A 23720-nucleotide genomic window follows, 5' to 3' on the forward strand; every position below is an offset into this window, starting at 1 on the left:
TGGCTTCCCCAACCATGCTCCCCCAAAATTGGCAATTAGTTGTCTTAGATGTCAAAGACTGCTTCTTCCAAATTCCACTAGACCCAGAAGATGTTCCACGGTTTGCGTTCTCAGTTCCTACCATCAACCGGTAAGCCCCAATGAAGCGTTTTCATTGGAAAGTTTTGCCGCAGGGTCTAAAATGCAGTCCTTCAATATGCCAGCAGTACGTAGCCTCATTACTGTCCCTGGTACGCGCCAAAAGAAAAGAGGTCATCATCCTCCACTACATGGATGATGTGCTTGTGTGTGCCCCCAGTGACATTATACTCCAACACACGCTTGACCTAGTGATTAAGGTTTTAACCTCTGCTGGATTCCAACTGCAGGAAGACAAAGTTCAAAAGATGCCACCTTAGAAGTATCTGGGCTTTGAGATCACTGTGCGGACCATAGTCCTGCAAAAATTGGAAATCAAGAGTGATCCCAAAACCCTAGCAGATCTCCATTTCCTGTGTGGGTCTTTGAACTGGGTCAGGCCCTGGCTTGGTCTAACCAACAAAGACCTAGCACCCCTCAACAATTTATTGAGGGGGGAGAGAGAGCTGCTGTCTCCCAGGGAACTGACCCCAGAGGCAAAAACTGCAATAGCAAAAGCACAAAAGGCTTTAACTGAGAGGCAGGCTCACTGTTAGCAGCCCGAGCTGCCTTTCAAATTCATTGTTCTGGGAAAATTGCCACACTTACATGGTTTAATATTCCAATGGATCGAAAGGCAGAGAGGTGCGCTCTTAATAATAGAGAGGGTTTTCCTCTCCTGTCAGTGATCCAAGACTATCACAAGGCCACAAGAGCTGATAGCTCAGCTGATCCAGAAAGCCAGGCTGAGACTGCGTAAACTGACTGGTTGTGACTTTGCCTATATTCACCTCCCAGTCAAACTTTCTGGGGAGGAAAAGAATGCTCCCGAGAGGCTGACAAAAGAGATGTTCTAGATTCTGCTCCAGGGGAATGCCAACCTCCAAATATCCCTGTGTCGGAGTCGCGGGAGCTAGCCTCATGCTATCATGGTCAGCAGGTTTCGATTTATTGCTCTAAAGTCATCATACTTATACAGACAGTAATTAGCTCATACATATGCACAAAGCGAACATTCTTATTGGTGCTTACATCCTTACTTAAGTACTACATACATGTCTCTTAGCAACAACCACAAGTTCCTTATCATGTTCTTCAGTTCCTTTATCTTGCAGCTACAACTTATCACATAAGCAGGATGTACATCCTGTTGTTGCATTCCGACCTTGATGTCTAAATTCCAACCAGCTGCATAGCATCGTGGCCTTTTCTATGCAGCCACTCTGTAGCAAGACTCTCCACATCCCTGGACAGCTACTGTGGGCAAATATTAGTCCACAGCCTGTCTCACAAATTGTTTAATGAGGAGTTCCACCTCATTCCTTGTGAGAAAAGGAGTCGTAGGCCACTCAAAGGACTCACAGTGTTCACTGATGCATCTGGAGCATCCCACAAGTCGGTGATGACTTGGAGAAATCCCCAAGCTCAGCGTTGGGAAGCTGATGTGGAGTTTGTGGAGGGATCGCCTCAGGTAGCTGAACTGGCTGCAGTCGTGAGAGCTTTTGAGAGGTTCCCAGAGCAAATTAATTTGGTCACAGACGCCACCTACGTAGCAGGGGTAGTGTGCAGGGCAGAGCAGGCAATTCTCAAGGACATCAAGAACAAGTGTCTCTTCAGGTTGCTCTTAAAACTAATTTATTTAGTTTCACGTCGGGAGCACCCATTTTATGTAATGCACATAAGGTACCGATTTGCCAGGTGAGATCGCTGAAGGTAATCTCAAAGCAGACTGCCTTGCAGCCCCAGTAGAATTGGCACGCCTTCCAGATGTTTTCCAACAAGCAAAGCTGAGTCACCAGCAGTACCATCAAAATGCACCAGGCCTAATGCGTCAATTCCAACTAACACACAGTCAGGTTTGTGCCATTGTGGCCACCTGCCCTGACTGCCAACAGCAAGCCATGCCATCGCTGGATATGGGGGTTAACCCCAGAGGGCTTGGGAGCTGCGAAGAGTGGCAAACAGACATCACACACATTCCTAGTTTTGGCCACCTAAAATATGTACATGTAAGCATTGACACCTATTCAAGCACAGTTTATGCCTATGCCCATGCAGGAGAAATGGCTGCACATGCCAAGAAACATCTTGTGCAAGCCTTTTCAGTACTGGGGATCCCTAAGAAAATCAAAACTGATAATGGCCCAGCATACAAAGGCAAGGAATTCCTAGAGTTTGTCCAGCAGTGGGGAATTGAGCATAAAACAGGCATCCCCCACAGGCCAAGCTGTGGTCGAGCGTGCCCACCAGATGCTAAAAAAAGTCCTGGCTAGGCAAAACAGTTCCACAACATGGATGTCATCAACACAAATCTCGGCAAAGCAATGTTTACAATCAATTTTCTGAATTGTTCATTTGAAAATATGAGTCCACCAGTTGTACGTCATTTTAACAGTGGTAATCAGTTTAAGTTGTCACAAGGTCCACCAGTTTTAATTAGGGACCCAGAGACCTGGGAAATCAAAGGTCCCTATGAACTCGTGACCTGGGGCGTGGCTACGTGTCAGTCTTCACCCCCTCAGGCCCACTCTGGATACCCCAAAAGTGGGTAAAACCTTTTGTTCCCAAAAACCCAGTGCCAGCAGAAGATAATGAGAAGCAAGCAGCTGTTGCTTCAAAAAGAAGACGCTAACGGAAGCAGAAGACAGAACTTTCTTAAGTATTGGGTTAATTCCGGCAGATTTCAGATTGTTATTGTGCTTTAAACATGTTTGTGTTTCCTTTTAGAGAAAAAAAAAACCCTACCTCCCACTCAGCTTCGTGATGAACCCTGTCAAAATTGTCATCCTGTTCGCTCTGAGCAGTCTTGACAGCTGCGTGGATCGCCCCTCAGCCACACCAAAACATCTGGGTGACCCTGGCACAGACACTCCAACAAGAAGATATATGCCTGTCTACAGCAGCAACAAAAGACCCAATGTCTACCTGCCTGGTAGGGATTCCCCTGCAAGCTGGAGAGTATCCAGACAGGTTTCACACACGTGCCAAATCCAAAAGCACACGACACACACCCAAACGACATCCGCCATCGGCGGGCTGTAATGATAAAAAATCCCATAGAAGAAGGGCTACCAAAACTACCCAGAGCAGCTCAGGAACCTCAAGAATTAGAATTGTTGGGGTCCTCTCAAGCACCATACTGCATTCACTTTGTCTTCACTCCACTATCTAGAACTAATGCTTTTCATAACATACTACAGTATTGAGAGAAATTCACTGCCAAAAATTGGTGTAATATTCTGAGCCGTGTTGCAGCAGACAATCCATAACATTCACACCCCAGGAGCCTCCCTAAGGGTTTGTTCCTAATCTGTGGAAATCGGGCATGGGCAGGCATCCCATCCTGGCTTCTAGGAGGGCCGTGTACCATCGGGCAGTTGTCTCTGTTGGCACCCAACCAAACCCTGATTGGCGAATGGACCCGAAAAAAAATTCAGCTAACAAAACTCATAAGAGAAGCATTGACAATTTGGACCCAAATTGTAATTCAGAAGTTTTTCATTGGTCCCAGTCAAAAAGAGTTGCTGTGTCCCTCTTCCTTCCATGGGTCACAGCAGCCAAAGCCCTAGGTGAATTGGGCCACCTAGAGTGCTGGGTGGTCAAACAGGCAAACTTAACATCCACAGCCATCAGCTCCCTCCTAGAAGACGAGTAGATTACCACGCAGGCAACCCTTCAAAACCGTGCTGCCATAGACTTCCTCTTCTACTGCATGGACACAAGGGGCAGGAATTTGAAGGACTCCGTTGCATGAATTTAACATCGAAAGCACCCAGCATCCACACTGACCTCAAAGAACTGAAAAGCATGGTTGGACAGATGAAGCAAGAATCTGAGGACTGGTTCAGCAGGATGTTCAAAGGCTAGGGACTCTTGCGGTGGTGGACTTCGATAATCAAGACAATCCTGTTGTTTTTTGTTGTTTTATTTTTAATTGTATTTGCGTTCGGAATCCTACATTGCCTAGTTTTAAAAGCCCTTAATAATTTCCTCCCTACCCACTCGGAAGTCTGCCATGCAGAGCTTGCAGGCCAAGAGCAGACAAAACTGCCTGCAGATCAAAAGTGGTGGGCAAATACCTAGTTTGCATCCGAGTAGGCCCAATGCCTTTCTTTCAACTTTATTATAACACACAAGGGTGAGATGTTGTATTGCACTAAGTAGTTAGTTCATTTTGCACTGGGTGTTCTTGGTCATACCTTCCCATGTATCTTTGCACCTCTCCTTCACTTGATACCCCCTGTATCTCCCCTCCCCCCTCGGGTTGACCCCCATTGGTCATCAGACCCCCTCCCCTCTTCCCTAGGGCTTAAAACTCCTTGGACAAGGGGTCCTGCCCTCTTTTTCCTCCTGGGCTCTGAGGAGCAGGTTCTACATTAAACCTGTGGGACATTTTCCCGCGAGGAATCAGAGCGCCTTTTGTCTTCTATCTTCATCCTATCCCAGATTCCTCCCCAAGGTCCACAGCTAGCCAGGGCCAGACCTTAGGGGTTCAGGAACCTGGGCACACCCTGATCTCCACCAGCAGCACAGCAGCTCCTGCTCCCAGGTTACTCATCCAAGCATCCATCCTCCATTGGAGGAATTGTTTCACCAGGGATGGTGGAGGGTGTGGAGGGGTCAAGGCACAGGCAGCCCTCACCAGTTCTTTGCTGGACATCACAGTGGTGGCAGACCCTCCCTTTTCCCTTTAGAAGACAGTTCTGAACTTTGACATGTCCTCATGCCAGCTTCCCAGGAATTCACAGATCCCAGCCTTTGATCCTAGCACAGTGCAGGAGGGAACATCCTGCCTGCCTTGTGAACTTGCTCTGCCTTGAGCTGGGACTTGGCTCTGGCAGCTCCTCTCCACAGGGCTCAGCTCATCCCTTCCCTATGGACAACACCCAGCAGCCAGCAGCTCCTCGCTGTCCAGGGACACTCCCAAAGGCTCCTTTAACAGCCCCCCAAGGATTTCTCTGGCCCACAACATTCCTCCCAGACAAGCCTTTCTTCCTCTCCCGCCTTTCTTCTCCCAAGGAGCCCTCCAGGAGCAGCAGCATTGTCAGGATGGTGCTAATTAGGCTGAGGCAGCTTCCAAGAGGCTGCATCAGGCTCGGCCGGGGGGATGCTGGTGCTCATCAGTGTCTCATTGTTCGGCGGCTGTGGGGTTGTGCCCGGCAGGGCCGGCGCGGGGCTCTGTCCCCAGCCCACTCCTGGCTCCACACGGCGTGGCCGTCCCTGCGCCAGCTCAAAGGGGTGATTAATGGGTGATTAATGGGCGTCGGTGCAGGGGCTGCAGAGAGGAGGCTTTGCCGAGCCCACTCTCCCCACCTCCGGCTCCCCACAAGGCCCGAACGCACGAGTTGAGAAAAAACAGAACCATCAAAGTGGCCAGAGCTCCTGGAGGGGAGGAAAATCTGGCAGCTTTGTCTCCCTTCTATGCTTTGTGCCTGACAGTGGTCGGGATCTGTGACTAGTGTGCTTTTATGAACTGCTCCCTAGGTCTGGCTGGCACAACATGGCCACTCCAGTGAGGATGTTCCCAGTTTCCCTGTGGACACTGATGCTGGCTCCCTGGCCAGGAGGGAACACCACAGCAGCACCCAAGGCAAAGTGTGTCTTCAATGAAGAGTTCAAGTTCATCTTGCTGCCCATCTCCTACAGCAGTCTTTGTGGTGGGGCTGCCCCTCAACTCCTGGGCCCTGTGGATGTTCATCTCCAGGATGAGGCCCTGGAATGCCACCACCACCTACATGGTCAACCTGGCCCTCTGAGACATGCTCTACATCCTGTCCCTGCCCACCCTGGTCCATTATTATGCCGACTGCAACAATTGGCCCTTTGGGATGGGGCTTTGCAAGATGGTGCAGTTCCTCTTCTACGCCAATCTCTACAGCAGCATCCTATTCCCCACCTGCATCAGCATGCACCGCTACATGGGCATCTGCCACCCCATCTACTCCCTCAAGTGTGTGAAAACCAAGCATACTCGCATCATCTGCATAGCCACCTGGTTCCAACTTCTCCAGCCCCAGCCTCTGGATGCCCTCCTACAAGAGGTGCTCCATCAAGATGATCATCGTGGTGCTGGCCATCTTTGCCATCTACTTCATGCCCTTCCACATCACCCACACCCTCTACTACACCTCCCGCTACTTCCAGGCCAACTGCCAAACCCTCAGCATCATCAACGTCACCTGCAAGATCACACGGCCCCTGGCCAGCATCAATGGCTGCCTCAATCCCATCCTGTACTTCATGGCTGAGAACAAGTACCAGGGGCGGCTGTGCTGCGGGGCCGCCCAGTGCCTCCAGCCCATGCTCACACTGAACCTGGCCCTGGTGTCACCCTTCACAGACATCACGGATGGCAGCCACATTGCCAGTGTCACCCAAGGGACTGGGACCTCACACAGTGGGTGCTGAGGGGGTTCCATAGCCTCAGCCCTGGGCTCCAGGAGCTGCAGCCCCTCAGGGCTCCATGTGGGCACTCCCAAGTCCCCAGAGCTGAGCTGTCCCTGCAGGGCTGAGGGCTGGAGGCCACAGGTTGGTCCCAGCCCTGCCCTGGGAGGCTGGGGAAGGAGGGTGCTGGTGCTGGTCAGGAGATCCACCGGGCACTCATGGGAATGGGAAGGACACTGAGGAGGCTCTTTTGGGACAGCAGGCTGGTGTTCCATCCCTGGCACTCCTGGGGACACATGAGGCTGACAAGTCACTAAAGAGAAGGGACACTGGTGCCTCCCTGGGCAGGCACAGCTCTTCCAGATGACTCAGTGGTGACATGTGGAGACCGGAGTGAACCTGGGGACAGAGCCCACACTGGGTGGGTTCTCAGAGATGTCCCTGTCACACTGCTGGCCTTGGCAGAGGGGGAGTGACATGGTCTGGGGCACTTGCTGCCCATGACCCCAAATAAAGCCTGTTTCAACCTGCAGCACAAGGAAGAGGGACAAGACAATCACCCTCACCCCAGAGAAAATCCACTGGGGCAGGTCTGGAGGGATGAGCCAGAGCTCCCATGGTGACAGGAAGGCTCTTAGGAATTTCCCTTTATGGTTGTTTTGTGGTTGGATAGGGACAGGCGCTCGGAAGATCTCGGTTGTAACGGGAAGAGCAGAGAACACTCCAACCCCCTAAGATAAGCTCCTACTAACATGTGCCAGTACTTTTCCATTCTCCCTTCTAACTCAGGAAGTGTGGCAAGACCCCTCTGACGTAGTGAAAGACCCCAGAGTATTTAAACTGCATGTTTGAGATAATAAACGCTTGTAATCGTCCACCAAATTGGTGTAAGCGTGTTACTAAGCCCGGCGACACAGGAGAATGTGTACGCCGTGTTGTCGTTCCTAAAGACCAGGTCGCCGCCGTTGCAGAAAAGAAACAGCAACAAGTGGTGCCGAAACCCGGGAAGAAACCTCGGCGGACGGGATTTTCGCCTGGAAGGAGACAGCGGCAGTAGCGGCTGGTCCGATCTACTGCGGAGGAGACAGGGGGACGCCCCAAGAACCCGCGAACGGCATGGAAGCCTTAGCGAAGGTTGTAAGTCCAATGGAGGTCCACTGGGGAATACGGTGCGACCAAAGGGATTTATATCTTGCTATTGCAAGGCTTTCGGATTTGGGCACGATACTGCGCCCCGCTGATATATTAAAATCAGAGGGGTGGGAGAGCTATACTGCTGCTCTGGCTGAAGATACTAAAGCCACCGGCAGTGGAAAAATTTTAAAAGCATGGGGAAAAGTTGAGAAAGCGTTGCGGAAAGCAATAGAAGAACAAGAAACTTGGAATGCTGCGAAAATATGTTTATTTGCCGTTACGCAGCCAAAGGGAGGGGGCTACGGTACAGTGGGACCCCCCGGAGATAGTGAAATTAATAGCAGGAACATGCGGGGAGCAGGCGCGTTACACCCTTCTCCGAGCCCATGCCCGAACCCCCCGGAGCCCATAGGAGACCCTCAGACCCTCCTGCGGGACCCCCCGGATCCAAAAACCCCCGCGGAACCCCCCAAAAAAACCATGGTTCTCACGACCGTTCCTCCCCGCCGCATCCGGGATCCGAGCGCGTCCGGCAGCGGCACCCCGCCGGATTCAGCGGTGCTTTCGCAGAGCGCGCTGGGCAGCAGCCCCCCCCAGAGCCTGTGGAGGAGATCGCGGCTTCTCCGACCGCCGAACCGGTGCGGCGAGCGGAAGAACGCGCGCGGTCTTTCTGGGGAGAGCTCGCACGGGAAGCGAGGGGCGCCGAGAAAAAAGCCGGTGCTGGAGCGCAAGCGGAAGCCCCGCTGCTGCCGCCGCCATGCCAAGATGGCGCCAACCGTCCAGAGCGGGGGCGGGGCGGCCGACCGCATGGCGTGGAAAACCCGGAAGGGTGAACCCCCGCGGGCGCGCACGCGCGGGAGAGCGAGGGGGGGGCGGATACGCGATCGGAAACCACTCCCAATGCTACCATACAAGGGAGAAACCCCTCCTTGGGTGGGGCAGGGCGAGCCCAGGGGGTGGGAATGGGACCGCCCCCAAGAGGCGTGCCGGCGCCACCCCCGGGAGGAGGGAAGGGGCCGGGCACGGGAGGCAGAACGGGGCCGAACCCGAGGGGAAGACCGAACCCACCCGCGGAAGGCGGAACGGAGGCGGAGTCCAACAAAAAGGCATAGCAAACCGGAAGTCTACCAGCAGTCTGCTTCCGACAATGACTGGAGCGACAGCTCCGCAGCTAGCTCTATAGAGAGCTCCGAGTCCGATACAGAAACGGAGATAACAGAATTTATGAGGTTTCCAGCGAAACCGAGCAAAGCTTTTAACAATCTAAGGGAACAAACTCAGTACAAACTCACTGATTGGGGCAAGATAAAGGTAGCATGCGCTGAGTGGAAACCAGCTGCTACAATACATGCATTCCCCAATCACATTGGCCCAGACATTGGCAAATTAAAGAAGTCCCTCCTGTGAACGGGGTGGGGGGACAATCCAGGGCATGGAAAAGCACCCAATTGGTGGCTATAACACTTCACATAAAAAAGGGACCAGAACAAACAGTTGCAATTTACCCTTACATTTTGCAAGATTCTCCACCCTTAATAGGAAGGGATGTCCTGGCTATGCTCGGAGTCAGGATCACAAAATTTATAATGAGGGCCACTGCCGTACACCCTCTGCTGCCAATCATATTGACTTGGAAATCATCAGACCCTGTATGGGTCGAGCAGTGGCCCCTGTCAGAGCCTCGAGTGGCAGCATTATTAGAACTGGTTAAACGGGAACTGCAAAAGGGTCACATAGAACCCTCCATAAGCCAAATCATCCTAGTTGGACAGTGGGTAAAGCATGGACAGTGGTCCTTCAAGGGTCGAAAGAGTGAGTGAATGTGCGAATTACCAGGCTCCAACCATCAGCATCCCGAGCGGTTGGACCCAACAAGGTGATTAAAAGCACGCAGACAAAGAGAAACATGACCTACCCCAAAGCCGTACCCACAAGCGTCACCAAAATCCCAACTAGCGATGCAAAAGCCTTTCAGATAGGCCGTTTAGCCAGGTCAGACCCGGACCCAATCCTTCGTATGTTAGAAGCTACCTTCCTATCCCTGAACGAATCTAACCCTAACCTAACCAATTCCTGTTGGCTTTCTTATGATGTCCAACCCCCTTTCTATGAAGGAGTTGCTTTAAACACCCCATTCAGTTACTCCACAGCTGATGCACCTCACCAGTGCAGATGGGACACACCCCGCAGAGGTATTACCCTGAGTCAAGTCACAGGTCGAGGTAAATGTTTTGGTAATGCAACCCTAGCTGAGCGAAAAGGGAATGTCTGCACCAGAGTTGTAAAGCCCAGGAGAAAAAACAATAAGTGGGTAGTTCCCTCTGCGTCAGCAATGTGGGTTTGTCAGAGATCTGGAGTAAGTCCTTGTGTATTTCTTCCCAAGTTCAATGATTCTAACAACTTCTGTGTCCAAGTTCTGATTGTTCCTAGGGTCCTGTACCACTCAGACGAAGAAGTGTACAACCTTTTCGAAGAATCCAACAGACTCCACAAAAGAGAGATAATGACAAGTATAACTATCGCAATGTTGCTCGGCCTAGATGCAGCCAGAACGGCTACAGGTGTTTCAGCCCTAGCAACGCAACATCAAGGTCTGTCTTAGCTACAACTGACCATAGACGAGGACTTGCAGAGGATTGAGAAGTCTATTTCCTACTTGGAGAAGTCAGTCTCTTCGCTTTCAGAAGTGGTCCTGCAGAACAGGCGAGGACTGGACCTCCTGTTCATGCAGCAAGGAGGCCTGTGTGCCGCCTTGAAAGAGGAATGCTGCTTCTACGCGGACCACACCGGAGTCGTCAGAGACTCCATGGCAGAACTCTGAAACAGACTGGCTCAGAGACAGAAAGATAGGGAAGCTCAGCAAGGCTGGTTCGAATCCTGGTTTAACCAATCCCCATGGTTAACCACTTTAATTTCCACTTTGGTAGGCCCATTGGCAATGCTACTTTTAGCTGCTACCTTCGGACCATGCCTGCTGAACAAGATAGTCTCATTTGTTAAAGCTCACCTAGAACAGACTAACATTCTGTTCATAGGCCAACATGAAATGCTGTGAATTAATCAGGGAACATTGCCAGTCACAAGATTTTCCAAACTTGCCTGGCAAAAACTCACTCAGGTTTCCAAACTCCTTTTTCCCTTGTTAAATCCTAACCTTCTACCTCATTTAGTGCCTATATATATATATATATGACTACCTCGTTCTTTTGTGAAAGGGGGGGGGGGAGATGTGGTTGGATAGGGACAGGCGCTCGGAAGATCTCGGTTGTAACGGGAAGAGCAGAGAACACTCCAACCCCCTAAGATAAGCTCCTACTAACATGTGCCAGTACTTTTCCATTCTCCCTTCTAACTCAGGAAGTGTGGCAAGACCCCTCTGACGTAGTGAATGACCCCAGAGTATTTAAACTGCATGTTTGAGATAATAAACGCTTGTAACCATCCACCAAATTGGTGTAAGCGTGTTACTAAGCCCGGCGACACAGGAGAATGTGTACGCCGTGCTGTCGTTCCTAAAGACCAGGTCGCCGCCGTTGCAGAAAAGAAACAGCAACAGTGTTTGCTCCTCAAATGTTTACCCAGCCCTTTTGTTTGACCAAGTGCCTGCACAGAGCAGTGCTCTGAGATTGGTATCAGTGCTGTTCACTCTCCCATGACAGCCTGGCAGGGATGGGACAGGGCTGTCCCCGTAACTCCCTGCAAGTCCTGCCAGCACATGCCTAAGAAAGAGGCACACAGAGCATCACTGGGGTGTCACACCCCAGCCACCACACCAGTCACACACAGCCACATCCCACAAGAGCTACCCAGGGGAAGGAGGGGGCCCCATCCCAGCCCCACATCCCTGTCCCACCCAAAGAGACCCTCACTCACCACTGAGCCAAGAGCAGAGAAAGCAGGAGAGACCTCCCTCCTGAGCCCAGTTAAACCAATAAGAGCTGCCCCTCACCTCCCATTATATCCAACGTGGCCCAGGTGCACCTGGGAGTTGCTTGGCTGCGCCTGAGTGCTGCAAGGGCCCTGCCAAACACTGCCCCAGCTGGAGATGGGACTGCCAGGGAGGAGACACACTGGGTGGCAAGGGTCCCCACATGGGCAGTGCAGGGGTACCACCACAGTGCTGCTAATCCCAACCTCTGGAATACACACAGACAGGTGTTGGGAGGTTGGAAATCTCTATTGGGTATGGAGATAGCAAGAAAGGCTCATCTGGATCCACATGGTCCTGGCTCAGGCCACATCCACAGGTCCCCAAGTCCAGGAGCGTCCCCCTTTCACCCCAGAGTGGGCTGTCCCCCCCAGGCTGGTCCCACTCATCATCAGGATGCCTCCCCAAAAACCCCATATCAATCCCTCCTCCCATGACACCCCTCCCTCAGCTTGTGGTGACTTGGTTATCCCAGGGGGACCAGGCCCATTGCTGGCCCCAGGCCCACACCAGCTCCTTGCAGGGAACAGCTGTGTCACCTACAGCCCCTCCAAACCCCTTGCAAGGAGGAGCTTTTCCCAATCTTCCCCTCACTTCCCCCTCTCCTCCCACCTCCCCCTCAGGTCGGAGGAACAGAAGCCAGAGTGGGGACTGTCCCCTGCATGTCCTCCATGGCAGGCTGGCTGAAATCCCCCCTGCAAGAGCCCTCATGAGCCAGGACAGGGCCAGTGCTGATGGCACTCAGAGGATGTGCAGCTCATCTGACTCGGACAGTCCATACTTGGTCTTGTTCTCGTTGAAGAGCTTGAGCAGGGCACGGATGTAGAGCTTGTGGTACCGGTCCACCAGCTCCCGACTCGGGTTCTCCACCTTGGGCACTGCCACCGGCTCCCCCACTGCCAGCGGGGGACAGGGTCAGGGTGGTGGCAATGCGCTCGGCTTGTTGGGGACACAACCCAGGATGTGCCTTCCAGCACCACCCCCTGTGGCGTGTCCCCTCACCCCCCGACCCCGGGGACCCCCAGCCCCACTGCTCACCCACGGTGGTGATGGGTCTGGCGTAGGGCAGGAAGCCGCGGGAGTGGCAGGAGGTGAGGCCACGGCCGTAGAAGAGGCAGGGAGCGAAGCCCATCATCTTCTGGAAGCGCCGCTGGACGCTCCTCACCCAGCTGCCCTCCTCAAAGACCACCTGGCGGAAGAGGTTGTTCTCCCCAAAGGAGAAGGACGGGACGAGGAAGGCCCTGAGGAGGGGACACGGTGGGTGGTGATGGGGCGCTGGGGACCGCCGGGACCCGCGGGGGTGGCAGTGCTGGTGACCCAGCCGTGACCCACCCGTGCCGCAGGGCCATGCGGACGAAGCCCTTGCGGTTCTTGAGGATGAGCGTGGTGACGCCGGGCCGGCAGGACAGCGACTCGGCCGCGCCGCCGATGACGATGGCCACCGCGTTGCCGGTGCCCTTCTGGGACAGCAGGTACCCGATGGCGCGGCGGGTCACCGGGAACAGCCCTGCGGCGGGACGGAGCACCGGGGCTGTGGCACTGCAGTGCCCGGGCACCCGACAAGGACCGCCGAGGGTCCCCCCGAGCGATGGCACCCGGTGGGACCAGGGCAAGGACAGTGCAAGGGCTCCCTCTGCTGCGGGCAGGGAGCGGGCAGGGGGTGGGTAGGTGCGGACAGGGAGGAGTGAGGGCAGGATGAGGACACCTAGGGCGGAGGGTACAGGCAGGGTGTAGGCAAGGAGCGGGCAGGGTGCGAGCAAGGTAAAGGTGCAGTTCAGGCAGGGTGCAAGCAGGGTATGGGTAAGGTGCAGATCAGGTGCGAGGTGAAGCTGTCGCTCAGGCACAATGCAAGCAGAGCAGCATCCCTGCCCTGCCTCTTCCTGGGAGCACCATCCCTCCCGTGTTTCCCTCAGAGGGATCAGGGCCCTCCCGGAGCCCCCTCTGCCCGGGGCAGAAGCTCGAGGCAGCCCCAGCCGAGCTGGGCAGGGCAGGCACCGCTCACCCCCACTCATCAGGTACTCCCGAAACACGGGCAGGCGGAAGTTTCCGGCCAGTGTGGTGAGGAAGGAGCGGAGGCCCGGGAAAAGCTCCTCGAAGCCCGTGGAGCCCGTGATGAAGTTGCAGAAGGCGCCGACGCAGAGGATGCCGTGGGGGTGCGAGCCGATGATGTAGTTGTGGCTGGGAGACAGGTCGTGTGTCTTCACCAGCTGCGGGGACAAAAGGAGTCACAGGAACGTGACGGTGGCACCTCCTTTTGGGTGGTCTCACCCCGTCCCAGCGCCGTACCTTCACCGGGAAATAATCCCGAAAGTGCTTCCACACGGTCCATCGCCGCAGGCACGGCAGCCTCCTGCCACCTGCAAAGCCGGGGGGGGGGGGGGGGGGGGGGGAGGGGGGGGGGGGAGGGAGGGCAGGAGATGACGCCCAGCCCAGCGGGCAGCAGGATCCAAAGGAAACGGAAACGCTCTCCGCGGACCTGCTGCATCCCTCTTCCCACCGTGGTGCTGATGATGGGGGAGTGGAGGGAAGGAGCAGGGGGGATGTGGTGCTCCCCATATTCTGGGAGGGACCTGGAGAAGGGAGGACCCCACCCCCATCCTGCTCCAAAGCTAAAGAAAGCGGGGACACGGCCACCACACCTTTCTCCGGCGTGTCCCAGTCGAGGATGATCCAGGCCAGGTAGAGCACGGGGATGAGCCAGAAGCTGGTGAACAGCAGGTAGATGAGGAGCAGGAGGCTGACGGTTCCTGCGGGAGCCGGGCAGGGGGTGAGCGGGTGTGTGGCTCCCCCAGGGACCCTCGCAGCCCCCTGCTCACTCACCCAGCAGCAGGAAGCTGAGCACCCACTGCAGCACGGCCAGGAGCTGGAGCGTGCAGCTGAAGTCGTGCTGCGAGGGCCAGGGCACGGCCAGCAGCGTCCTCAGGGCAGTCTGGATGCTGGCCCGGCTGCCTGGGGAGAGGGAAACACGGCTCCCACCCAAAACAGCACGGCTCGTATGCAGGTGGGGCCACCGGGCTTCCGGGGGGCACCCAGGGGTGCCGGCAGGAGGTGGGATGGGAAGGATGAGCAACTAGGGGAGGAGGGATGGGATATGGGGGATGGAATGGAGGAGGCGCATCCCCAAGAAGCTCTGGACCATGCCAGGAGGTGGCCCTGGGCAATCAGGGCTGTCCCCAGAGCAGGAAGCACCTGGGCACCCTCAAGCCCAAAAGGTCCCTGCACCAGTGGGGCCGAGAGCAGTGGCACATCCTGCTCCATGCCCAGTTTCCAAGGGCCAGGACCATTCCTGTGCCTGCCTTGGAGTGCTCACAGGGGATTTGGGGGTTTCTCAGCTGGCACAGCAGGGAGGCACCACCCCCAGCAAGTGCCAAGGCCAGCAGCAAGGCCAAGCCAGAATGGCTGGAGGTGGCTCTCCCACTCTGTCCCCACAGGGACATGTCGCTGGCAGCACAGCCACTCCACTCCCCCTGCCACCCCTTCCCTCCAGCTGACCTTGGTGAACCATTAACCTCCCCGGGCTGGGAGCCAGGATCCAAACTCCAAGCCTGGCCCCATCCCTGCTCCCCAAAACGGGCCTGAGGCACCGACCCTGCCAGTGGAGCACTCCTGGCCAAAGGTCCCCACACCAACACCACCCCAGAGAGCTACCCCAGTGTCACAAAAACCTTGTTTTCTTGGGAAAACAACCCCAAATATGCATGTTGGCCTGACAGATGATAAGGGGGACACAGGAGCAGCCCTGTCCCTGTGGCTCCCCAAGCCAGGGACCCCTGGGTCAGAGGAGAACCACAAACCCCTGGTTCAGGAAGCTGGTGGAGGTTCAGTTCTTCCAGCTCAATCCAAACCAGGAATGGGACAAGTGAAATAAATTAAACACTGGAGCCATCTCTAGCCCATGGGGGATTTTTCCAGTGGGGAATTTTTGTCCTCTTCTACCATGCAGCATGCTGGGCTCTTAGTGAGCCCTTCCACCCACCACACATCCCCAAAATCCCAGCCACCTGCAGAACCCAGTCCCTTCTTTTTCCTAGGTAATACACAGAGCTCTTCCCAGCAAACTTGTGCCCACCAAAGTTGCTCTTTAACATCCTTTTCCTAGCTCCTATTCCAAAAGCCCCATGAATATCCATACCACAGACACAGAAACCCCCAAGGCTCTGCTGTCAGCCCCATCCAGAGTGACAGGAGCCTCTGCAAACCCAACATTTGGAATTTGCAGGAGCATCTTGTGTGTAACATTCCCAAATGTCATCCAAAATTTCATCCCTGTGGAGCAACTGTGTGTTTTCCTGTGGAGTTATCCTCAAATTGCTCCCAACACCCCCTTTCTCTTCAGCACTCCCAAGCTAGCAGACAGAGACAACCACCAGCTTCTCGTGTTGCTGGAGAACCATGAACCATCCCAACCTGTTTTGGGAATCTCTTACCACTGAGATTCTGGGAGCAGGCTGCTATGATGGTTTTCATGGTGGCAGATCTGTGGTGCTGTGGGTGGAAAGGTGAGTTTGGCAATCAGAGGTTGTGTGTCCAGAGGCTTTAACCAGGTGACCAGAGTGACACCAGCCCTGCTGAGGGGAGGGGACCTGCTCCAGCTAGGATTAGGAGCATGGAGAGGAACTGGTGGTCCCTGGGTCACACAGAGGATGAGGCACTGTGGCCATGCTGGGAGGTTGCTGCTCCTTGGAAAGTCCCGGCTGCTGGTGCTGGCAGGGGCTGAATTCCTCTGGGAATGGTTCTGCTGCATTCCCCTGGGAATGGTACCTTCCGCGCTGGGGGAATGTCACAAACACTGCCATGTGACAGCCCCAGAGCCACCCAAAAATATCATCCTGAAGCTCCACAGCTGCTAGACCATTCCTGCCGCTCCCAGTCCCAGGATGGGCACTCCGTCTCCTGCCCAGGAAGCCTGGAGCGCTGTCAGGAGAGGTTTGAGGGGGAAAATGACAAGAAAGGGAAATAGGAGCAGCAGGGAGTCAGCACTGAGGTGGGGCCTCAGGCCTACAGCCTGAGGAACACTTCGAATCCATGGAGAATAAATCCCTGAAGCTACTCCTCAGCTGTCCAGAGGCACTCCTAGGAAGTGCTGGCTAACATCAGTGTAGGAAAGGGATAAACACACCTGCAGGATTGTGGTGGGAAAGTTAGAAACGTTTCCTGGGAGATTTGGAACCCACAAACCCCTCCTGTGAATTGTAGGGACTCAGTACCTGGGAGAAAGGACCACAGTTCTCTGCAGGCTTCCTGGGTGTGGATTAACTCTGAGGACAGGGATTGCTGCATGGAAAACATCCCAACTCCTGCAGCCCAGCTGTGCCCAAATCCTGCTAATAGGAAGGAAAACCACCAGCTTTCTACAGAATCCCAGTCCCAGGGTAAGGAAGCATCGTGCAAGTGATATTGCTCCAGGTGACACAAAGTGCCAGCCATGCTTTGCTTTTCCATCCCAGTATTTTACCAGGTTTGGAAAAAGTCCATCCACAGCTACCAGCTCTCACTGGGCACTTCCAGAGCTTCCAGCTGTGATTTCTCACCTTTCTGCACACACCTACTCTGTGCCAGCTCAGTGCCAGGTGTGTCCTCTTCTCCCTCATTCAGGAATGGTGCCAAAGGGATTCAGAGAGTTTTCCCCCTTTCAGGGATTGTTCTAGAGGGTTTCAAAGCACACTGACTACTTTGTCTTGGAATATGGCACCATTTGTCCCAGTTCTGTCCCTTGTGGGCTCCATGAGAGCATCCAGGGTTCACCCCTTGGAAAAGCTTGGGATGAAGAGCAAGAGAATTTCACAGCAAGAACCAGGCAGAACAAAGAGAGTTTATTTTGCTTAAAATAGAGAGGAAAAAAAAATATATCCACTCACAATACCAAGAGCAGTTTCCAAATCCATGGAGCTCCCCTTGGAGGCTGACTCTGCCTGGGAGGGCAGAGGGAGCCTGACCCTCATGGAGCTACCCTCAGAGCTCTGGGGCACCCCTCAACACGACCAGTGCTCCCAGTCTGACATGGAATGCAAAGGGGTCACATGTCCTCCTGCCATCCTGTCCCCTGTCCATCCAGGGAATTCCCAGATGCTCCACCTATGTACACTGTATTCCCTCCTCCCTCTCCAGGTTGCTCTCCCAGGATCTCCAGGCCTTGCTGGCAGCCAGAGCATCAGCCCATGTTGTGCCTGTTGCCGTAGCCCCGGGGGTGTGTGTCCTTCCAGTCATCCCAGTCCCGAGCTTTACGAAGAGCTTCCTCATCATCTTCTTCCTCCTTTGTCTCCTGCTGCTGCTTCTGCAACTCCTCATCACTTGCACCTGCTGGAGGGGAGGAACAGGGAGGAGATCCAGGTTCTCCAAAGCCCTGCTGGGAGCTGGGCTTGCCAGACAGCAGGAGTGAGAACCTTGGAATGGGCTGGGTTGGAAGGGATCTTAAAGCCCCTCCAGTGCCACCAGGGATACCTTCTGCTATCCCAGGTTGCTCCAAGCCTTGTCCAACCTGGCCTTGGACAGGCCAAGCACAGTCTAACCCAGTTGTTTTCTTAATACAGCTTGGATTCTTCCATAGTCACGGGTGTTCCATACCCTGCATACATCCCTGTTCACCCATCTCCTTAAGAGGCTTCCCAAATCCCCAGTTCCCATCTCTGTTCCATACCTGGAACCCTCTGTGGGGTGGACACAATTCCCTGTTTCCGGCGCTGCTCATACCAGTCATCCACAGTCATGGTGGGCAGCCCGGGATAGCCAGCTCCAAACACCCTGCAGTGGGACAAAACCAGCCAAAACCAGGCAATGGAATTCCCTGGAATGAGCAGGAACACAGGCAAGAGGCACAGGACTATTCCATGATCCAATCTGTGCTAAGGATATAAGGATGTCACAAGGCAGGCTTGAGGAAGGCTTTGGGGTGACCCAATTGTGGTCTTCCCATGTCCAAGGGAAAGATGGAGAGGGCCTGGAGTGGCTGGACAGGGAATGGCCTCCCACTGCCAGAGGGCAGGGTTAGATGGGATATTGGGAAGGAATCCTTCCCTGTGAGAGTGGGGAGGCCCTGGCACAGGGTGCCCAGAGAAGCTGTGGCTGCCCCTGGATCCCTGGAAGTGTCCAAGGCCAGGCTGGACAGGGCTTGGAGCAACCTGGAATAGGGGAAGGTGGCCTCAGGACACCCCTGGGAACTGAAGCAGATACATGGAAAGCTCAGCATAAATCATGTCCCAAGCACGACAGGAAATCAGTTTTCTATCCCATTCTGTGCATTAGGTGCCGAAATTCCTGCACAGATTTCAGGATGCCACAAACTCAAGTGCAGACATGAAGGTACCACCTGGATTTCTGCACTTGATGGAATATTTTAGGCTTGACAGGAGAACATTGCCCCAAAGTATGGTTGGATCATCCCAATCCATACCTGGCCTGAGCAGCATTCCGGGTGAGGATGAAGGGTTTCACCGGAGTTCTGGCTGGCCGGGAAGGGCCACAGGGACCTGCTGGAGCCTGGGGATGCAAACAACAGTCACCAGAGAATTGAGGGGATGAGAATTCCCCCTCTGCTTTCCATCCTGATGTTATTAAAGGTCTTGTAGAGGAGAAACACCTCAGCTGTCACAGCAACACTCCGGGATGGAGGATCCAGGCCTGAATTTGGTTTATATCAGGAATTGTAACTGTGCCTGTACAGGAATCACTTCCTGTGCTTCTGTGCTACCTGCTGGGGTCAAAGAAGAGCTGCCAGGGCTGAGCTCAGAGCAGAGCAGGAAATGTTGTTTATTGTTCCAGTGGAGCATTCTGAGCCCATCATTCCATGGCATCCTCAAGACACCTCGAAGGACCTGAGTCCTGCAGTGCCAAAAAATGACCCCCCAAACCAGCCCAGCCAGGATGCTGTGCCAGCACATCAGGAGCTGCTGTTCCCAGCAGACATCCCAGGTGACAGAAATCCTGGACACAACATTCTGCACAGGGATTGCAGGTCTCTGGGAACGTTCTGTCGTTCCAAGTGGGCTGATAACACCTGGACACGCTGCAGACCAGGTGTGGAGGCTTGACAGAAACCATAAGGGTCTTACTTTAATTTCCAAATACAATTGTTCTTCGGAATTAAGGATCTGCAGAAAAGCCTTTGCACAGCCCAGTTCAGTTCTGATATTCCAAGCTCCAGCATTGCACAGCCAGGGACTATGGGGAAGGTGTGGCAGCAGAGCCCAATCCAAAACTCAGAATTCAGAATGAAGAAAACTTCATCAGCTCATGCTGTGATTGAGCTAAATTCCAACTGGGAAGTCACTGGAATAAAACTCTGCCACTCAATTCCTCTGGGATTCATCCCCCCATGCCCATCCCACAGCACCTGGATCCCAGGAGAGCTCCCTCACCTGCCTGGCTGCATCCCTGCTCTTCAGGATCACCAGCTCCTGCTCGATGCTCTCAATCTCCTCCAGGCTGGTGCTGATCCATTTCTGGATCTGGAGGATGTAAAATTCCCGGATCTGATCCTCATCCGCTGTCCTGCTCTCCACAGAGCTGCTCATGGAGGCCAATTTGTTCTCCAGCTCCTTCTTCTGTTTGTATCTGGCTCAAACACAGCAAAATCAGATCATGGAATAATTTTTTTCCAGTCCAGCCCTGGGGTCATTACGACCCTAAGAGGATCAACCAAATTTAATGGAAGTTGTGCTGGTTCGTGTTGGAATTTCAGCCTCTTCTGTCTGTTAAAAGCAGCTGTAAAATTACATTAAATTCAGAGGGGCCTCAATGATTTTATTCTTCTCCTAAACATTGAGGAATCTTTGGAAATTGAAGTCTTCCAGGTAAAATTAGGCAAGACTGGAAACATCAGTCTCCTGGAGAAAGCAAAACTGAGAAAATCAATGGAATGGCTGGTTTGAGTTGATCCCATGTCACACAAACAATAAAACGCTTTTCCAACTTCTGTCTCAGGTGGTTTTGTGCGTGTAGGCATTTTTTTAAATACAATTTTGGCTTTTTGGACTTTTTGACCTATTCAGGAATTAGTTATTAAAGGGAAGAACTTCCTATATAATAAACTTCCAGGGTAAATTTATCTTTTTCAGGAATTAGTTATTAAAAGGGAAACTACTCCTATAAAACACTTTCAAACTAAATCCTTGTGTCCTCCTTCCCTCAGTTATTGTCACCTGAAGAATGAACAATAAGAGCCAAGAAACCTTTGGGAGCTGAGAGGACAAGGAGCATAAAAGAGTAATTCTAAAAAAGAAACCCTTCTCAATTAGAATATATATCACATTTTTCTATGCTTTTCTACACAATTTAAGCAAGTCCAGCCCAGTTTGGACCTTCCAGTGCTGCCACTATGAGCAACTCGGTGGCCAAAATCCCAACCAAAGCACCAAACGCACCAATCACCTTTTTTTCAAGCTTAATTGAACCCACTGATAGGAAACTTCCAGTTTGAAAGTCTTTATGCTGCCAGCAGTGATTTAAAAACTAATTGTAAGATTAATTATGACAGATTAAAGAACTAGTTTTAAGTTTTTGAGCAGTTTTTCCTCAGAGACCAGAAACTGGAGACACAAATGCCCCTCCCCAGCCCTACCAATTAAACAGAGAGCTGCATCTCTTAAAATGAGCATTTTATTATCAAATTATTCCAATGCCCAGGGAAGCTCTTCCCTGTCCAACCCTGCACTGCCTCAGGCTCCCACTCCTCCCAGAATGATTCCCAAAGCCTTTCCCACTGCATGGAGCCCACCTTTCAATTTTGGCTGTCCTGCTCATGGCCATGGCCACCAGGTTGGGCTGGGCGGGGTCCTGGGAGGCCGAGGGGCTCCTGGCTTCCTCCTCGCCGGAGGTGCCAGGGGGCAGTTGGAAAGATCCCAGCCCGTAGTTCTTGCAGAGCTTGAGGAAGTGCAGGAAGTGCTCCCGGGCACTCTCCAGGTGCTCCCTTCTCCTGCTCAGGTCCACCTGTTTCAGAGTCATGGCCCCCAGCAGCGCCGGCAGCAGCATGAATTTCATGTCGGCCGAGGCGATTTCCTCCAGCTCCTCGTTCTCACTGCGAGGGAGAGAGAAGGGAGTCAGGAAAAGGAATGGAGATGTGCAAAGGGTTGGAGTTCTCTGCTCCCAGGGAACAGGGACAGGATGAGAGGAAACGGCCTCAAGCTGCTCCAGGGGAGGCTCAGGTTGGACATCAGGAGGAATTTCTACATGGAAAGGGAGGTCAAGCATTGGAAGGGGCTGCCCAGGGAGGTGGTGGAGTCTCCACCCCTGGAGGTGTCCAAGGAACGCCCAGACGTGGCACTCAGTGCTCTGGGCTGGGTGACAAGGTGGGGATCGGTCACAGGTTGGACTCGATGGTCTTGGAGATCTTGTCTAACCTCAGTGATTCTGGGATTCTGTCCCGCTCCCGCCCCACGTCTGCCCTGCCCAGGGACCCTCCCTGTTTCCGCAGACGCGTCCCCTGCGCTCACCTGAACAACTCCAGCTGCGCCACCATGGCCGCCGCCCGCTGCAGCGCATCTAGCCCCTGCCGCACCTTCTCCTGTACGGCCGGGGCTGCCGAGGAGAGCTCGGTGCTGGCCTCCAGCTCGTCCCAGAGCCGCCGTCCCAACGCCAGCAGCTCCACCAGCCGGGGGCCGCCCGCGCCCGCCTCCGCCATCATGGGCCGGGAACGGCGCCGCCACTACTTCCGGCGCGGCCCGGCGCGACCGTACCCGCCCCGGTCGCCATCTTGGGGAGATCACTGCCTTAGCCACAACATGGGGCGACACCTTGGGGAGGTCACGGCTCTAGCTAAAACGGGCGCCATCTTGGGGAGGGCACAGACCCAGCTGGGGGTGTGGGCGCCGCCATGCTGGTGAGGGCAGGCCGAGGAGCAGCGGCCCCGGTGGGCGCCGTGATGGCCCCGTGCTCTCTTCGCGGCCGTGGAGTCCCCCCGAGGCCCCCGCGGCGGGCGGGCACCGCGAACAGGAGCGGTTCGGCGCGGCCGGGGGCACTGAGAGGCCACCAGTGCAAACTTTTCCCTGCCAGGTCCTGCCTGGCGCACCAGCCCGCACGGGTCCTGGCAGGGACCGCTGAGGTGAAGTCTGGAAAATTGGGAAAAAATGTGGATAATTAGATAAATTGGCAGAAAACAACCATTTTCCCGCTGTATAAAAGGCATACCCAGTGGAGCTCCTCCATAGTGCAGTACTGGATGTCAATAAATATCAATTTATTTAAGCACAGTTGACACGCGGAAAAACTCTAAAACTCAGAGACAAAGTGAGTTTTAAAGTAGGTATGTCATTTATTCAGCGCTGGGCGGGATGCAGGGTAGTTCTCCAAAGGCACCCGCGCCCCTCACTCACTTCTATTCTTTTTTATCTCCTAGAATGTTACATATGCATCAAATTTCACAATACACCTATGCATATTCATTCTTTGGCTCCTCCTCTCTCCGCTTCGTATGTTAATTGTCTTATCAGTCCTTTATGCCTGCGCAGGTGTCTCTGGTGGTCGTCCTGGGGGTCTCAGAGATGAAGAAGGATAGTCTTCCTCGGAGATGAACTTCTGACCTTGCTGTCTTGCGCATGCCCACTAATCCTCTGGTCATATTTCAAGCTTTGAAGTCATGGTTATCTACTCCTTGGTGCTTGAGGCGCCTGCCAGTTCCAGTGTCCTTGGTAATCCTGCCTTCCTGTCTTTTATCTTTATCAGACACCTGCACTCTACCCCCTGTTGTTACACACCATCTGAATTCCTATCCTTTAATTAGTATTTGAGTTTTAATATCCTCTAGTTTCTAACCCCATATTTCAGTCCCGCCTTTTCAATAAGGCAGTAAATTCTTTTACTCAATATGAATTCTAGTCTTTATGATATGTGTCTCTTAGTGCCTTGCCAAGTACTTGGGATAAAGAGGTTAATATTACTACTCGTTGTAACAGTTTCCAGTTCCAAATAAGCATTACAAAAGACAGGACAAAACTTACACCAACCAATATTAATAAGACAATAATGGGGTGACTCATTGTATTTAGGATCCCAGTCGCAGTGGGTGACCATCCAAAGAGTGAGTCCTACTTATTGTAACTTGCATCTTGTTTCACTCTTTGCAGAACCTTATTTATTTCTCTTGTGTCATGATGGACAGTAATTAAAGTTTGCTTTTCAGTTTTCTGAATACCTTTCAAAATTTTGGCAAGGTCCTGATGATCAA

The 23720-nt window shown here is 53.5% G+C and overlaps 2 protein-coding genes and 1 pseudogene across 3 annotated transcripts; 1 reads left to right on the plus strand and 2 right to left on the minus strand.

Moving 5' to 3' along the window:
• The first annotated feature begins 5617 nt into the window (after nucleotides 1-5617).
• On the plus strand, nucleotides 5618-6525 carry LOC136373398 (P2Y purinoceptor 4-like; annotated as a pseudogene).
• Nucleotides 6526-11795: 5270 nt separating this feature from the next.
• On the minus strand, nucleotides 11796-16065 carry LOC136373261 (diacylglycerol O-acyltransferase 2-like). Its single transcript, XM_066338168.1, has 8 exons — nucleotides 15991-16065; nucleotides 14384-14512; nucleotides 14203-14310; nucleotides 13850-13920; nucleotides 13566-13770; nucleotides 12896-13070; nucleotides 12602-12804; nucleotides 11796-12459 (listed from the first exon to the last, which is right to left on the minus strand). Exons 1-8 carry the CDS (start codon nucleotides 16028-16030, stop codon nucleotides 12305-12307), a joined length of 1086 nt encoding a protein of 361 aa, XP_066194265.1. The 5' UTR covers nucleotides 16031-16065; the 3' UTR covers nucleotides 11796-12304.
• A 1291-nt stretch (nucleotides 16066-17356) lies between these two features.
• On the minus strand, nucleotides 17357-22211 carry LOC136373235 (immunoglobulin-binding protein 1-like). 2 transcript variants are annotated; one of them, XM_066338156.1, is made up of 6 exons: nucleotides 21991-22211; nucleotides 21276-21575; nucleotides 19918-20113; nucleotides 18954-19039; nucleotides 18201-18304; nucleotides 17357-17860 (listed from the first exon to the last, which is right to left on the minus strand). In XM_066338156.1, the coding sequence occupies exons 1-6, from the start codon at nucleotides 22179-22181 to the stop codon at nucleotides 17715-17717; spliced, it is 1023 nt and encodes a 340-aa protein (XP_066194253.1). In that variant the 5' UTR covers nucleotides 22182-22211; the 3' UTR covers nucleotides 17357-17714. The 2 variants fall into 2 exon arrangements, with proteins under 2 accessions (XP_066194253.1, XP_066194252.1); XM_066338155.1 differs by having other exon boundaries at nucleotides 17357-17863; nucleotides 21991-22209.
• Between the last annotated feature and the right edge of the window lie 1509 nt (nucleotides 22212-23720).

The sequence above is a fragment of the Sylvia atricapilla genome, chromosome W (genome assembly GCF_009819655.1).
Source record: "Sylvia atricapilla isolate bSylAtr1 chromosome W, bSylAtr1.pri, whole genome shotgun sequence".
NCBI classification, from domain to species: Eukaryota; Metazoa; Chordata; class Aves; order Passeriformes; family Sylviidae; genus Sylvia; species Sylvia atricapilla.

What these genes read in the sequence shown, in the direction of transcription:
- LOC136373235 (XM_066338155.1), bottom strand. Translation starts at nt 22,181, where the DNA reads ATGATGGCGGAGGCGGGCGCGGGCGGCCCCCGGCTGGTGGAGCTGCTG. An exon ending in AGGACAGCCAAAATTGAAAG is followed by an intron (nt 20,114 to 21,275) that starts GTGGGCTCCATG and finishes TGTTTGAGCCAG; the next exon opens with ATACAAACAGAAGAAGGAGC. An exon ending in CGGAATGCTGCTCAGGCCAG is followed by an intron (nt 18,305 to 18,953) that starts GTATGGATTGGG and finishes GTCCCACTGCAG; the next exon opens with GGTGTTTGGAGCTGGCTATC.
- LOC136373261 (XM_066338168.1), bottom strand. Translation starts at nt 16,030, where the DNA reads ATGAAAACCATCATAGCAGCCTGCTCCCAGAATCTCAGTG. An exon ending in GGGATTATTTCCCGGTGAAG is followed by an intron (nt 13,771 to 13,849) that starts GTACGGCGCTGG and finishes TTGTCCCCGCAG; the next exon opens with CTGGTGAAGACACACGACCT. An exon ending in CGCATGGCCCTGCGGCACGG is followed by an intron (nt 12,805 to 12,895) that starts GTGGGTCACGGC and finishes TCCCCTCCTCAG; the next exon opens with GGCCTTCCTCGTCCCGTCCT.